This window comes from Nelusetta ayraudi, unplaced genomic scaffold (genome assembly GCF_046127955.1).
Source record: "Nelusetta ayraudi isolate G7.1 ecotype Tasmania unplaced genomic scaffold, CSIRO-AGI_Nayr_v1 ptg000006l, whole genome shotgun sequence".
Classification (NCBI taxonomy): domain Eukaryota; kingdom Metazoa; phylum Chordata; class Actinopteri; order Tetraodontiformes; family Monacanthidae; genus Nelusetta; species Nelusetta ayraudi.
The window spans coordinates 1,255,001-1,267,759 of NW_027466056.1; the positions used below are offsets into that span (position 1 = coordinate 1,255,001).

Genomic DNA, 12,759 nt, shown 5'->3' on the forward strand with positions numbered 1-12,759 from the left:
CTGTATTAGCTGCTTTGTTTAGCGTTTTTGCAGTGCCACTCAGGTGTGTGGCCATGCCATCATCATTATTTAAAGACGACATGTAAATGAGGAAAATCTCTGGTGGGGTGAGTGATCAGTTCCAATAAGTGAAAGGCTGATGAGCCTGATAGAGAAAAGAATAAAATACATTAAGTGGGAATAAGTAGCAGTGGTAAATTAATCACGACCATGTCATTAAAATTACTGACAGCAGTAATGAATTACACCGTCCTACTTTCAAATTGCTCCAACTGTACCTGGAGCTCTTGATGGGCGACTCCATGTTTGAGTTGAAAGAGTTATGGGATACCAGCATCTGTTACTGTACAGCGTGCACTGCCAACCTTCAAAAAGTGGTGAGCGATGGACCAAAGTTGTTCATTTGGCATTAAAACATCACATTTCCGAACCTAACTGACTTTTTTTTCTCGCGCTCAAGAGCTCAACCTTCCCAGCCTTGTCTGCAAAGCAACTAACACCCACTCAACCATCATTAAAATATATAATGACGCACAACCTGGGAGTAAATCATGCCAGATAAAAACATACTTTATAGATAAGAGTTAGAGTTCTGTGTCGGCTGCAGCTCTGTCATTTGCAAGCTGTCACCTTGGAGACACAACACAGTGCTGATCTGGTTAACAGAAGGCGACCCTGCGGACTTGGAATTATATCAAGCATAACTTGCTAAGCTGTTCATTCCATGCCATTTGCAGGTTTTTTTCTGTTCAGGTCTTGGTGCACTTGTCCACCGGTTTTCTTCTCGCCATTTATAGGCGGTGGTAGTGCAACTCTTCCGACTGAAAGATTCACATGCTGATGAAATAACACCAGCACAGCTTCACATGCCAATCTTGTACTACCTTAAATCTGACAATGATGAAAGTCATACATCGCCTCTTGAGTGAAGAGAAGAAAATCAACACTAATGACTGGACCTGGGGTTCTCCATTAGGATACATGACCACTTCATCCGTCAAATGTTTAAGGGCTGTATCTAATTCATTTACAAAACAGTGAACAGTACAGTAAAAAATAAAATATGTCTGAATTTTAAAAGACCAAGTTTGTTTCAGATGTGCATTTTGGCGTTTAAAAACGCACACATCTCAGGTGGTTGTAATTTGACGGTTCAGCCTAAAATACTCAGTCCACGTACATCATTTCAATTATGAAATGATTGAAATTTACTATGATTAACATTTTTTTTTTTTTTTACTGCAGCTCACTTACTGATTACCTTAACAAACACACTCAGCATGTGATGTAGTTTAACAACTCAGAAGAAAAGGCTGCTTTCAGCCATTAATAATCTTAATTAAGCAAAACTGTGACACTGATTACGGCACTTAACAAATTAAATAAAAAAATATGTCTATGTAACTGGCTCTACATAAATAAGACATGTTTGATAATGTGAAAATGCCGGAGAGACAAAAAAATCCAGCCAGTGTGAAATTCTTTGGACCACCGCGCACAAAAGAAAACTCGATTGCGCCACATTGTCAGCAAGATAGCTTCAGAGTGAACTTAAAGCACCCAACCCAATTTCTCTTGGCAATCAGTCAAGCCATTGCGATGCCAGTATGATCAATTTTAGGGTTTGAAGACGTAAAGTGAGTGAATGCAAGAAATGGAAAACAAAGACTGCGACTTTTAGACACAGAACATTTTGCGGAACTGAGGTCTTGGTCAAGTTCCCTGAATCCCATGTTCCACGTCCAGCCGTTGCCGTTTCCAGGAGGCCAGAGATGCAGCTGGTTTCTTAGAGATGGAGTTGGTTTGTTGGTTGGTCCAAGGTCGGAGAGAACAGAATGGGAAGTTCTTCTAGAGGCTCTTCTTCATCGTTCAGGTGTCATCTTTTCATCCAGGGTTTTACCGGAGTGCACCATGCCATCGAGAATCGTTCCCTAGAAACATACCTTACGTTGGTGTATGAATGTGTGGGTGAATGGGTGAATGAGAGGCCCTTTGTAAAGTGCTTTACCGTGAAGTTGCTGGAAAAGTGCTATATACTGTAAGTGCAGTCCATTTACCATACCAATGTCACCTGGCCATTCAGCAGAGATATCCCACCAAGAAAAAGGGCCAGTGTGTCTGTGGGGTTTCCCACCTGGTAATGAAAATATTCCAAAAAGGCCTGAAACATTCAGAAAATCTTTCCTTGTCCCTGTACTGGGACAATGATTGAAAATCTTGATATCCTGCCATTCAGGCGACAAGACGAAGAGAGTTCTCCTAAAGCACCAACCCAATTGCGATGCCAGAATTGTAATTTTTAGGGACTAATTAATTGTAAAATGTTTTTTTTAAAAGATTAATCACATCAATGACCCAATCACCATTCTGAGCAAGATTTTAGTATAGTCTCCTCCACATAACATACTTTAAAATAGTAAGGTGAGAGATGCAAGACGTATCATTGAGGAAACAAAAAAAGTCCTTAGGTGGACTAATGTCTGCTTCTGATTTATCAAGTTACCATGGAGACAGCAGACATATGCTCGTAACATTGACTGAAGGAGGTGCACACACACACTCATGCACGCACAGAGAGAGCGAGAGCGAGAGAAAGAGAGAGAGAGAGAGAGAGAGAGAGAGAGAGAGAGAGAGAGTGAGTCCTGGGGCAAGTTAAAAAAAACTGTCAGGAGAAATCAGAGTCAACATTCTCTTTGTCTCAGATTTCTACAACAAGATTCTCTCTAAATCCTAAAATCAAATCCACTATTACTGAATTAATGTATTCATTTATTCTTGCATTCTCAGCACCTTTTGTTGTTGATCATTTACTGTCAATTTTCTGTGTTCATCTCCATATCATGACATTTGTGGGCTTTCCAGTCAGCAAAGTGAAACAACCCTTGGTGTTTCACTTTACTTTTGAGACGGTGTCGAAGGCCTACCCCTCTGTTTTGACAGGTTCCTTGTAAGTGAACATAGATGGCCTCTTTCCTGTCTCTCAAACTATCTGTCTTCTCTGTCCAAAAAGTTTACATTGGAGTCCTCAAAGGAGTGGCCTTTCTCCTGCAAAGATAGATTTCAACTGAATCCTCTCCTGAGGTGCTGGCTCTTCTATGTCGGGCCATTGCGTCTGTGAAGCGGTTGTTTGGTTTCACCAATGTAGAGATTGGGGCGGTCCTCACTGCACTGGACTGCGTAGACCATGCTGTTAAGTTTGTGCTCTGGTGTTTTGTCCTTTTAATAGATCAGTCTTTCCCAGAGGCGTTGCCGGCTCTGAAACGATCGAGGATTTTGTGTTGGGAGAAAAAAAATCCCCCACGCCAGTTTTTCTGAAAGTCACCAACATAAGAGACAACAACGTCCTTCCTTTTGTTGTCTGGTCCCTGCTAGCTGTTTGTTCCATATCCATTCCATTGGTTGATTTAACAAAGGCCCAATTAGGATAGCCACTCGGATGTCGTTTCAGGGACGTCCTTATGTTCTGTGGGTATGGTATGGTATGGTATGGTATGGTATGGTATGGTCTGTGTAGGTGGGTTTCCTAGAAAGCTCAAGTGTGAGTCTTCCGTCCTCCTCTATGATGGCAGCACAGTCCAGAAAAGGGGGAGGGTCTGCTGTTGGCAGTGTCTTTCCAGGTGAACTTGATGGGTTGGTCCACTGAGTCGATGAGTCCATGTCATGGGTTTTGATTTCCACCCAGGTATCATCCACATATCTGAACTAATGACAGAGGGAAGTGTCTGTGTTTTTGCCTGAAAAAAACCTTCCTGGTAATACAAAATAAGTGATGATGAAGGAAAAGGTCCAGTAAACTGCAAATCTGTTCCGATGTGAAGTTTGTTCAGAGGTAAAGTGATCATTCCTGTTCTAGTGTTGTAAAGTGACAACTCAGTCTGTAATAGTTTTGTACTTATTCTCTTGATTTCATTGGAAAAGACCTTGCCACACACACACACACACACACACACACACACACACACACACACACACACACACACACACACACACACACACACACACACACACACACACACACACACGGCTGTGCCTCACTTTCACTGTGGGATTTTGTCGTCAGACGTCCTGAAGAAAGACCTGTTGTATTTATTTGAACTTGGCACTGGCAGAAAGAGGACGGTGGAACGTGCATTTCTGCTGTGACCTTGCCACGGATTCCACACGAGACCTTCCAGTCTCAGGACAGCAACGGCTCACAGTCAGTCTGGTGCTCACACACGCGCACACACACACACACACGCAGATGCACACTCGTCTACTGTTAATCATTCACAAGTCACTTCAGACATCATTAGGTCTTGACAGTGTATACACTCTGCTTTATTTACTGCCTTCTCCCAGCCTCTCAGGCAAACAGGAACAAACCTAATCCACAAACTATTTTTCAAAGACTGCGTTCATAAACCGTTGCCTTTAACAAGCAATAGTGCTCGTTTTCACGCTGACCTCAATACATCACATGCTCTTGTCCCGTCCCTTTCTCGCGCGAGGTTCGACAGTTAATTGGGACTAAATTTTAATGAGCTAGCCCACTGATTACATCTTCCTCTTTCATTAGGGAAGGAGAGACAGGGGAGAAAGTGTCACAGAAGTGAAGGAGAGACAGAGGAGGAGTTACAGAGAGAACATGAAAAGTCCAGAGAAGTCTGATCGATCCAGAACGTTCAGAAGTTTTAAGCCACAGCGTGGCGTGTTTGTTTCTCAGTTAATGAGCTAATCAATCGCCAAGGTGTCGATGGCTAACTGTGGGTTTGCTTTAGGAGAGACTTTGTTGTTTGTTTGTAGTTGCTCTCTACTCAGCGGTCCACCACTCTTGGAACCTTTTCTGTCCACTTTATGACTCTGGACTTTGCTTTGAACTTTTGCAACACAATTCAAAATGTTACAATCATGATAAAGAGTTTGTTTTTTTGTTTTTGAAGAAGCATCACTGCCAATTCTTCCAAAGCAATTAAAGTAATTTCAAAAAGTTTGCATAAACGTACAACTTTGTAGTAAGACCTTTAGAATGAATTACAAAAGAAAATGTATGCATCGACCATCAAAAGTTGCACTGCAGGTTATCAGGACAGTGGTGCTTACCCGTCTTTGAAAACTTTTCAGAAAAAATAAAGTTTAAATGTCACCACAGTAGCAAAGCTAAGGTGTTTATCTCACTGATTAGCAGGGCTTCAGACGTCTAATCACTGAGGCTAATCATCCCTCTCACTGAGGGGTGAGCTAAAAATACAGCTTGTGCACACACTACACAAACATTTGATTTATCTTAGATGCCTTCATTTTCAAACTAATCGTGGCATCAAAGTCCTTTCATTATAAGACTGACTTGTAAAGAATTGAAAAACAGCATTTTTACCATCAACCTGCTGTAACTGAGAAGCTTTTGACTTTCAAGACTTCAAGGAGAGTGAGAGAAACCATTGCAATAGTAACACTGAGCAAGTTGAGTCTAACGTTTGCAACACCAACAAGGCATAAGTGATCCCTTATAAAGGAATTCAACATCTATATATCTATACATATTTATACATCTGATGCCTGTAGCGAAGCATTTTCATCCATACCATGACAAAACGTTACACAATTAAAAGTTCCGTACAGTAAGATGGTAATTGAAAAAGTAAAATGTGTTCTTTTTTTAATACTTGAAGGTTAAATTACTATATTTAGCCAGAAGATGAGAGAAGATGACGGTTGCAGGTTAAACAGTTTATACCAAGGGGTATTTAGTGTCTCTGCTAGAGGTGCATATTAGCAGGATTATCTGGCATCCCTGTTGCTGAGGTGAATTCCTTTAGAATCCTTTTTCTATTTTTTTTTCTTAAAGACCTCTGTGCTTGCTGTCCAAAATCCCCCTTTCCTCACCAATGATTCCCGCCCCGTCCTTCAATCAGTGAATTTAATATTCTTATTTTTTTCAGATAATGCTCAAAGATGCAGAAAGAGCAAGTTATGCATGTAGCTAAAATTGTATTCATGGACACTTGTATGTGTTTTGCTACAAGTGTGGGTTTGCTTCTATGCATGTGTGTGCATGCGTGTGTGTGTGTACTGTATTCCATTAGCAGCTCATGGGCTCTCTGGTCCCACAGGAGAGCAGCCACGTGGGTTCCACACACTCAGACAGTGGAGAACACCCTGAATACTAATTCCTGAGGTATGGTGTGGGTGTGTGTGTGTGTGTGTGTGTGTGTGTGTGTGTGTATCTGAGAGAGAGAGAGAGAGAGAGAGAGAGAGAGAGAGAGAGAGAGAGAGAGAGAGAGAGAGAGAGTGTGTAATTCCTGGTACATCTGTATGCATGTTCACTCTGCAGGGAGGTGGGGGGTGGCTGAGAGAGTTGCTGTGTGGCGAGGCATGCATTGTGACAGAGGAGTGTAGAGATTAGAGTCGGCATGTGTGCATCTTAGCGTGACAGTGGACACCACGATAGCGTTGAATTATTGCGCCAGCGCCCGTGTTTGTCTGCATCCACTGATTTGCACGAGGCCTCTGAAGCTAATCGGTACCGCAAGTAAATCAACTCACCTGGCAGTGGCTCTGATGGAGCCAATGTAAAGACAGTAGCATATCTAAATTCGTACTTATATCACCACGCGACATTTAAACAAGTCTGTTACCTCGGCACTGCCGCCTGATTACAATCATCTTGAGGTTTGAACAGAGAGAAAAAAAAAGCAGCTGCCGAGATAATGAAGCTGTGTTTGAACGGCGCCAGTATGGATTCTCCACGGTGTGCTAGCCGGAGGCTTCGCTAGTACACCGGGACACGGAAACAATACAGCGATTACACACTCTGATCAGAGAGAGGCCGGAGATAAGGGCAGACAATGTAGGGAAGGCAAGGATGAAGACGGGAGACGGGAGAGGAGAGGAAGGAAGGAAGACGATGAGCATGCAGGAAGAGAGAAATTCAGGATGTTTTCACTGCAACTACTTAGGGCGACTTAAAGGATTTGGCCAACAGTAATGGTTCAGACACACACAACACTTTCATTTAGCCCATTTAATGAGTGCATGGGGAATGGTGATTGATTAATGCAGCCCCCCCGCCTTGTGTCACTGCACAGTCATCACACTGTCCTCGTGCACAGCATGGCCGCCCGCGCATGCACGCACACATGCACAAACTCACAAGCTGCCTCTTCCGTGAGTTTCTTTCAAAATAAAAGCGATATTTCGGACATTTCGACAGAGTATCATTGCAATTTGCAGGTGTTTCCACTGAATGGTGTGAAACGCAGGAGTTTGTTGGTTTGTTTATGTTTGTCTGCCGTCAAGAATGGTTGTTATATGTTTCTCTTTGATGACTTGTGAAAAATATTCCGTCTGTGGTGTAACTTACTCTCACCATCCCATTGTTAATTCAAGCGCAAAGCCGAACGAGACGTGTAATGGTGCATCGACATGGGCTACGACACAGGGATACTGTCATTAGAAAGGGAAGGGGGCAAAAGGCAGTGGGTGTATTATGGGATGGACACCTCACAAGGTCAGATTTGCACTTCCTGGGGCATTTTATCAGATATCAACACTCAGACGGCCTTGAGCCATTGTGATGACGACGCTGTTGCTTGTAACCTCACACTTCCATGCTAATAAGAGCAACAGCCAACAAACACACACACACACACTGCCAGGAGTGCATGTATAGAATCCACCACATATGTGAAGGTGACCAAAAGTTATGAAACACGATAGAGAATTCTCCGCCTTAGCTCGTGCATGAAGGGTTACTCGGTTCATACATGTATGTTTTCCTCGTGATATCTGTGCTGTCTACCTGTTCATGCACAGAACGTTGTGTTGTTTTTGTGCCATCCAGAGATGCAAAAGTCCTCGGTCTTAGCTGACGAATGAAGTGTTATCATATTCTATCATATCTATCTCTAGGAAAGTCCTAATTGGTACATATAAATTATATTTAAGGCCATTATTTTTATTAGCTGCTCGCTAAAGGATATAGGTTATTATGGGTAATTATGGGTAAGGTGACCAAAAGTTACGAAAGTTAAAAGATTATTGTGGAAAAAAAGATGAAGCCGACAGTGTAGTGACAATATTGTTGTGTGTTTGTTAAGGGGACAAAAAGAATTTAACATTTTGTGAGTTTTAAGGGGAGTTTTTACTACTGTTATTATAACACTGGTCCCGGCTGGTAGTCGACATCACCTACCTTTTTAAAGAGCACCGAGTCCTCCATATGCTCCGCGTAGACCGAGCTCAGTCTGTACTGGTTCTCCGTAGTGATGTCGATCTGATATCCAGTCAGAATGTAGCAGACTGTACGGAACTCCTGGATTTTGCGCTGAAACACCTCCTTCAGCCTCTGGTTCCTGAGCTCCGAGCTTTCCATTTGCTTTCGCAAGTCTGCAACACACATTGAAGATGCGTTGATGTGAGAATCAATCAAGCGTTTGAGATCACTTCAGCCACTAAAGTCACCAAGTCAAAAGTTGTTTTTTTTTCTTCTGAAAACATTCACTAACACAATGTGTGTATGGTAACTAGAATGTCCCCGGCCCTTTTGTCCTTCATACGCTAGCAGTCAAAAGTTTGGACACACCCTGTGATAATGTTTCCTTTGTTCTCATGACTACTGACAATGCAGTTTCTCAGGCATCAAAACTACGCATGAACACACATACGCACACGTTTTGTATCAAAATCCTTTGAAATAGCCACCTTTCATTATAAGAATATTTAGAGTTATTTAATGCCTTATTCTTTGCTGCACGATGACTTATTTATCTTGCTCATATACAGGTAGTACCCGAAAAATGAGAATATCAAGTAAAAGTTGTTTTATTTTGGCAAGTTAACATCAAAGATGAAAGCAACACATTTTACTGAGCCATTCCACGCAAATTGACATCTCAAGCAGTTCCTTGTTGTAACTTTGCTGATTAAGATTTTCATAAAGATTTGACTTTATGAAACATTCTAATGTTCGGAGTTTTTGGATTTGAGTTTTTTTTTAAGCTGCAAGACCTGATCAGCAAAATCCAAAGAAATAAAAACTTGAAATATATTGATTTGCATATTATTCCTTTATATAATATGTCACATTCACCTTTTAAGTTGAATTGCAGAAATACAGCAACCTTTTTAGGATATTCTCATTTTCTGGGTAGTACCTGTAATTGATGTCTTCAGTATCTATCTGCTGTGTTAAAAAAAAAAAAAAAAAAGAGTTGTAAAGATAAAACAAAAATTGCGTGACAAGGTGTGTCCAAACTTTTGACTGGTCGTGTATATGTGGACCTGCAGACCTAGACCAGTTTGCGACTGTGTGTGAAGTCCATGTATCTGGGATGTTGCTCGGCGAGGGAAGGACGGAGCAGCAGGTTGACGCGCAGATTGGGGCTGCAGTCGCAGTGATGCAGGCGCTTAACTGCTCAGTCGCGGTCAAGACAAATCAACGGTCTCAATGTTCTGGACTTCCTCACTACGGACTCAGATGCTTATCCGAATATTCGATTTGATTTTGATTTGAGTAGAAGCTGCATTTAAGATTACATGAGCGAAAAGGAGTGGGAAGATTATTAAGTTTAACAAAATTAAAAAAAGAAGGCTAAAAAGAGTGAAAGTGAAATTCATCTTTGCTTGAGAGGATGGGAGTGGATGGAAGGTCCCCCAGAAGACAGATTAGCCAACAGTTATCCAGCATGTCTGCTATGCTACTGTAATTAAATATTTAACATGTTCATAACTACACTTCACCAGTCTGACATAGGCTTTACTCTGGTCGACTGAAGCAATGTCCTTTCTACGCAAGCAAAGGGACGGTGCAGGCTGAGGGATAGTAGCGGGTCTGTGTTAAAGGTGACAGACTGAGGGGCCCAGTCATTCAACCTGGTGCAAAGTACCATAGCTATTTTAAGACCAACGCAGTTCAGTTGTAATTTTCGTGTCTAGCGCCCAACATTGTTAAAAGAGCAGCGGCACTTGTGCCCATCAGTGCCGGCCCCCTTGGCGTGTCAGGCTTAGAGTGAGTTGTGTTCAGGCGCAGTGTTGGCGCACTGCAGTCTTGAGGAAGCAGAGAGCGATTTCACTATTGAGCAAGAAAAAACAGGTCCGAAGTCAATGGCAAGTTTCACACATTGTTGTTTTTTTTTTCCACGTTTGAAATAAATAAATACTCCTAATAAAAGGATTGCAATGTGAAAGATTACTGCTGTGTACATCAACCTATTTAAAAAATACTTCTTGAAATGGTAAGCTCTTATTTTTTTGGCTAAGTGGCTAATGGTACTCATGAGTGATGAGAGTGAAAGTGTAATTATTGAGCAGTGGTGGATATGCACGTGGGTATTAGAAGAGATCTGTCAGGGTGGAGCTATGTCTCACACATCCTTTCACTTTGCACACGAGCAGATCCGTTTCTCTTGAAGAGAAGCCTTTGATTTTCTACTTGGAAAATTGGCCAGGGTAAAAGCAATCCACTTTTGATGGGAATGGGAGCCAGCCCAGCCATTCTCCCAATGGGAAACATTCGATGACGGGAATGGGAAACAGAGCCGTCATCTGTCATAGGCCGCATCAACATTGCAATTTTGTTGGAAGATTTGCACTTTTGGTACAGTCGTAGGTACTGTACATCAGTTCCACTTTGCATTAAGAGTTTACACTTTGTACAGGTAAGTACATTTTATCTTATCGTTTCAATGTATTGTTTGCCCCATTGTTTTGTAAGTATGAGACATCTCTAAGGTCTGAAATAAAAGATGAGAACTTGATTATTCTCTGCACTTTGTGTGATTTAGTGTTCTTTATAATCATAGGAGGTCGTTAGATATGACTCTTTACATTAACGTAGTAGTAGTTAGTAAGAACGGTGTTGGAGAGCCACTTTTTTAAAATTGGTTTTCATCAAACCACACTTCTTGAAGTTCCCTGCAATATTTGCAAGTTCCCGCAATTTATTTTACAAATTTACGCAATTTCATCGCATAAAATTGCAGAAATATCACACATATTTTATTGCATTTCTTTTCGAAAACGTGCCGCATAGTCAAGGATTTTTGCCCGCAACAATCGCAAAAGATCCCCGCATTTTTCTGGAAGGACTGGTTAAAACAGCTAAAGTGGATTTGGACAGAACCTCAATGCAACTGTGCAATGCACCTCCGACTATGCGGTTTAGATGGTTAGAATTTTGCCGGTTTGCAGGCATGCCCGATATTATATCGATATGATATATATATTATATTATACCATTGTTATACATTATGAAACATTTGGGCAGCCAGGTCTCCTTCCAGTGGCTTCACAAGTGTAAAGTCAGACTAGCACAACCGAGTGTGACCCGTGTGACGTTGTTGTTGTTGCTCTGACCTTGCACCTCCTTGGATGGAGGCAGACTGAACCCGTGGCTGGGGTTGTGCATACTGGAGTCATCTTGAGAATGGAGTTCTCTGAGACGTATGACTTCCTCCCTCAGAGCTTCAACTTCCTGCTGTCGCTGTTGCTCGGCAACAGCAGTAGGGTTCATTTTTAGGTGGATAACTTGGGTTTTAACAGGATCATAGTCTCCCTGAAAGAGGGGAAAGAGAAGATGTGTTCAATGGAAAGAGAATTTTACAGTGCACAGCAATGGGTAGACACATGAATAAAAATCAATAAAAAAAAAGGCTCGATGAGTGAGAGGCTCCACTGGAACCAGGGAGATTTTAAATGATGATGAATGATACAGGACCCCATGAGGCTAAGAAAGGTTGCTTCAAAATGGAAACAATGCACCCCGCATTATATGATACTGACTCCACTGTGTGTACAATATTAACACACTTAACAGCAGGCTGCTACAAAAGAAAGATGCCAGGAAAACCAAGGCAGAAAACAAGGACCCTGATCAGTGGGAAAAGTCTTCTACCTCCTCTACTCTGTTTATTGTTTGCTTGCTTGTTGTTGAGTGAAGTTCGAAAAGTTTTCTCAGGTTTTTCACATTTTCTATGTACGCTGATAAAAAAAAAAAAAAAAAAAAAAACATTAAAAAAAAAAAAAAACAAAAAAAACACTTATCACTGTTATCCAAGCTGCATGCTAAGTGGACTTGGAGTCCACCCAAAAGCAGCACACTTCAATGCATTCTACTTATTGGCCCTCATTTATCAAAAAAAGGAAAGACCCTGGTGCTGATTCAAGTGTCGTCATTATCAGAGGCGAGAGTCCATTTGATTGACGAAAGAAAAGAAAACAACCGCTGAGCTAAAAATTTGATGCAAAAAAGCAGAAAAAAGATTCAATAAAGCCGTTTGATGAGGTGAAAAATGATGGACTCGAAAACTGGAGGTCGAGAAGGAAATCACTCTTATAAGCAACGTTTCTACACGATACATACTGTATCCTTTATACTGTCAGTCAAACTGGAAATGTACAAGAAACAATAAAACGATAGGCTGTATATGTGTTTACATTGCTGCAACACTGCATCAGTATCCCTATTACACAAAACAAAAGCAGCCTTTTTGAGATTTGGAGAAAAGCAGAAAGAAAGAAAAACACTTTCATACATCAGACCGAGCACAAAACAATTCCAGCACAACTTTCTTGTGTTTTTTGTAACAACAACACATAAAAATCTCAACGCTCACAGTGAGAAGACATAAAGCAACAGTGAGCGATTTCAAGTGGGGGGGGGGTAATTGTCATTTGGATGCCACCATCCAGTGCTCTGTAAATCACTGAAGCTCTGTTTTTTTTTTTCTCAACAGCGCCGCTGCACTACTATGATGTAATATTTATTCTCTGACGATACTG

At 41.5% G+C, this 12,759-nt stretch overlaps 1 protein-coding gene across 1 annotated transcript in view; it reads right to left on the reverse strand.

Moving 5' to 3' along the window:
• mad1l1 (mitotic arrest deficient 1 like 1) overlaps positions 1-12,759 on the reverse strand; it is a 39,466-nt gene that overhangs the window by 5,889 nt on the left and 20,818 nt on the right. The window contains exons 15-16 of the mRNA XM_076013572.1: positions 11,335-11,533; positions 8,174-8,367 (exon numbers count right to left, since the gene is read on the reverse strand). Of these exons, the coding sequence (XP_075869687.1) occupies positions 8,174-8,367; positions 11,335-11,533 (393 nt within the window). The remainder of the gene's footprint in view (positions 1-8,173; positions 8,368-11,334; positions 11,534-12,759) is intronic.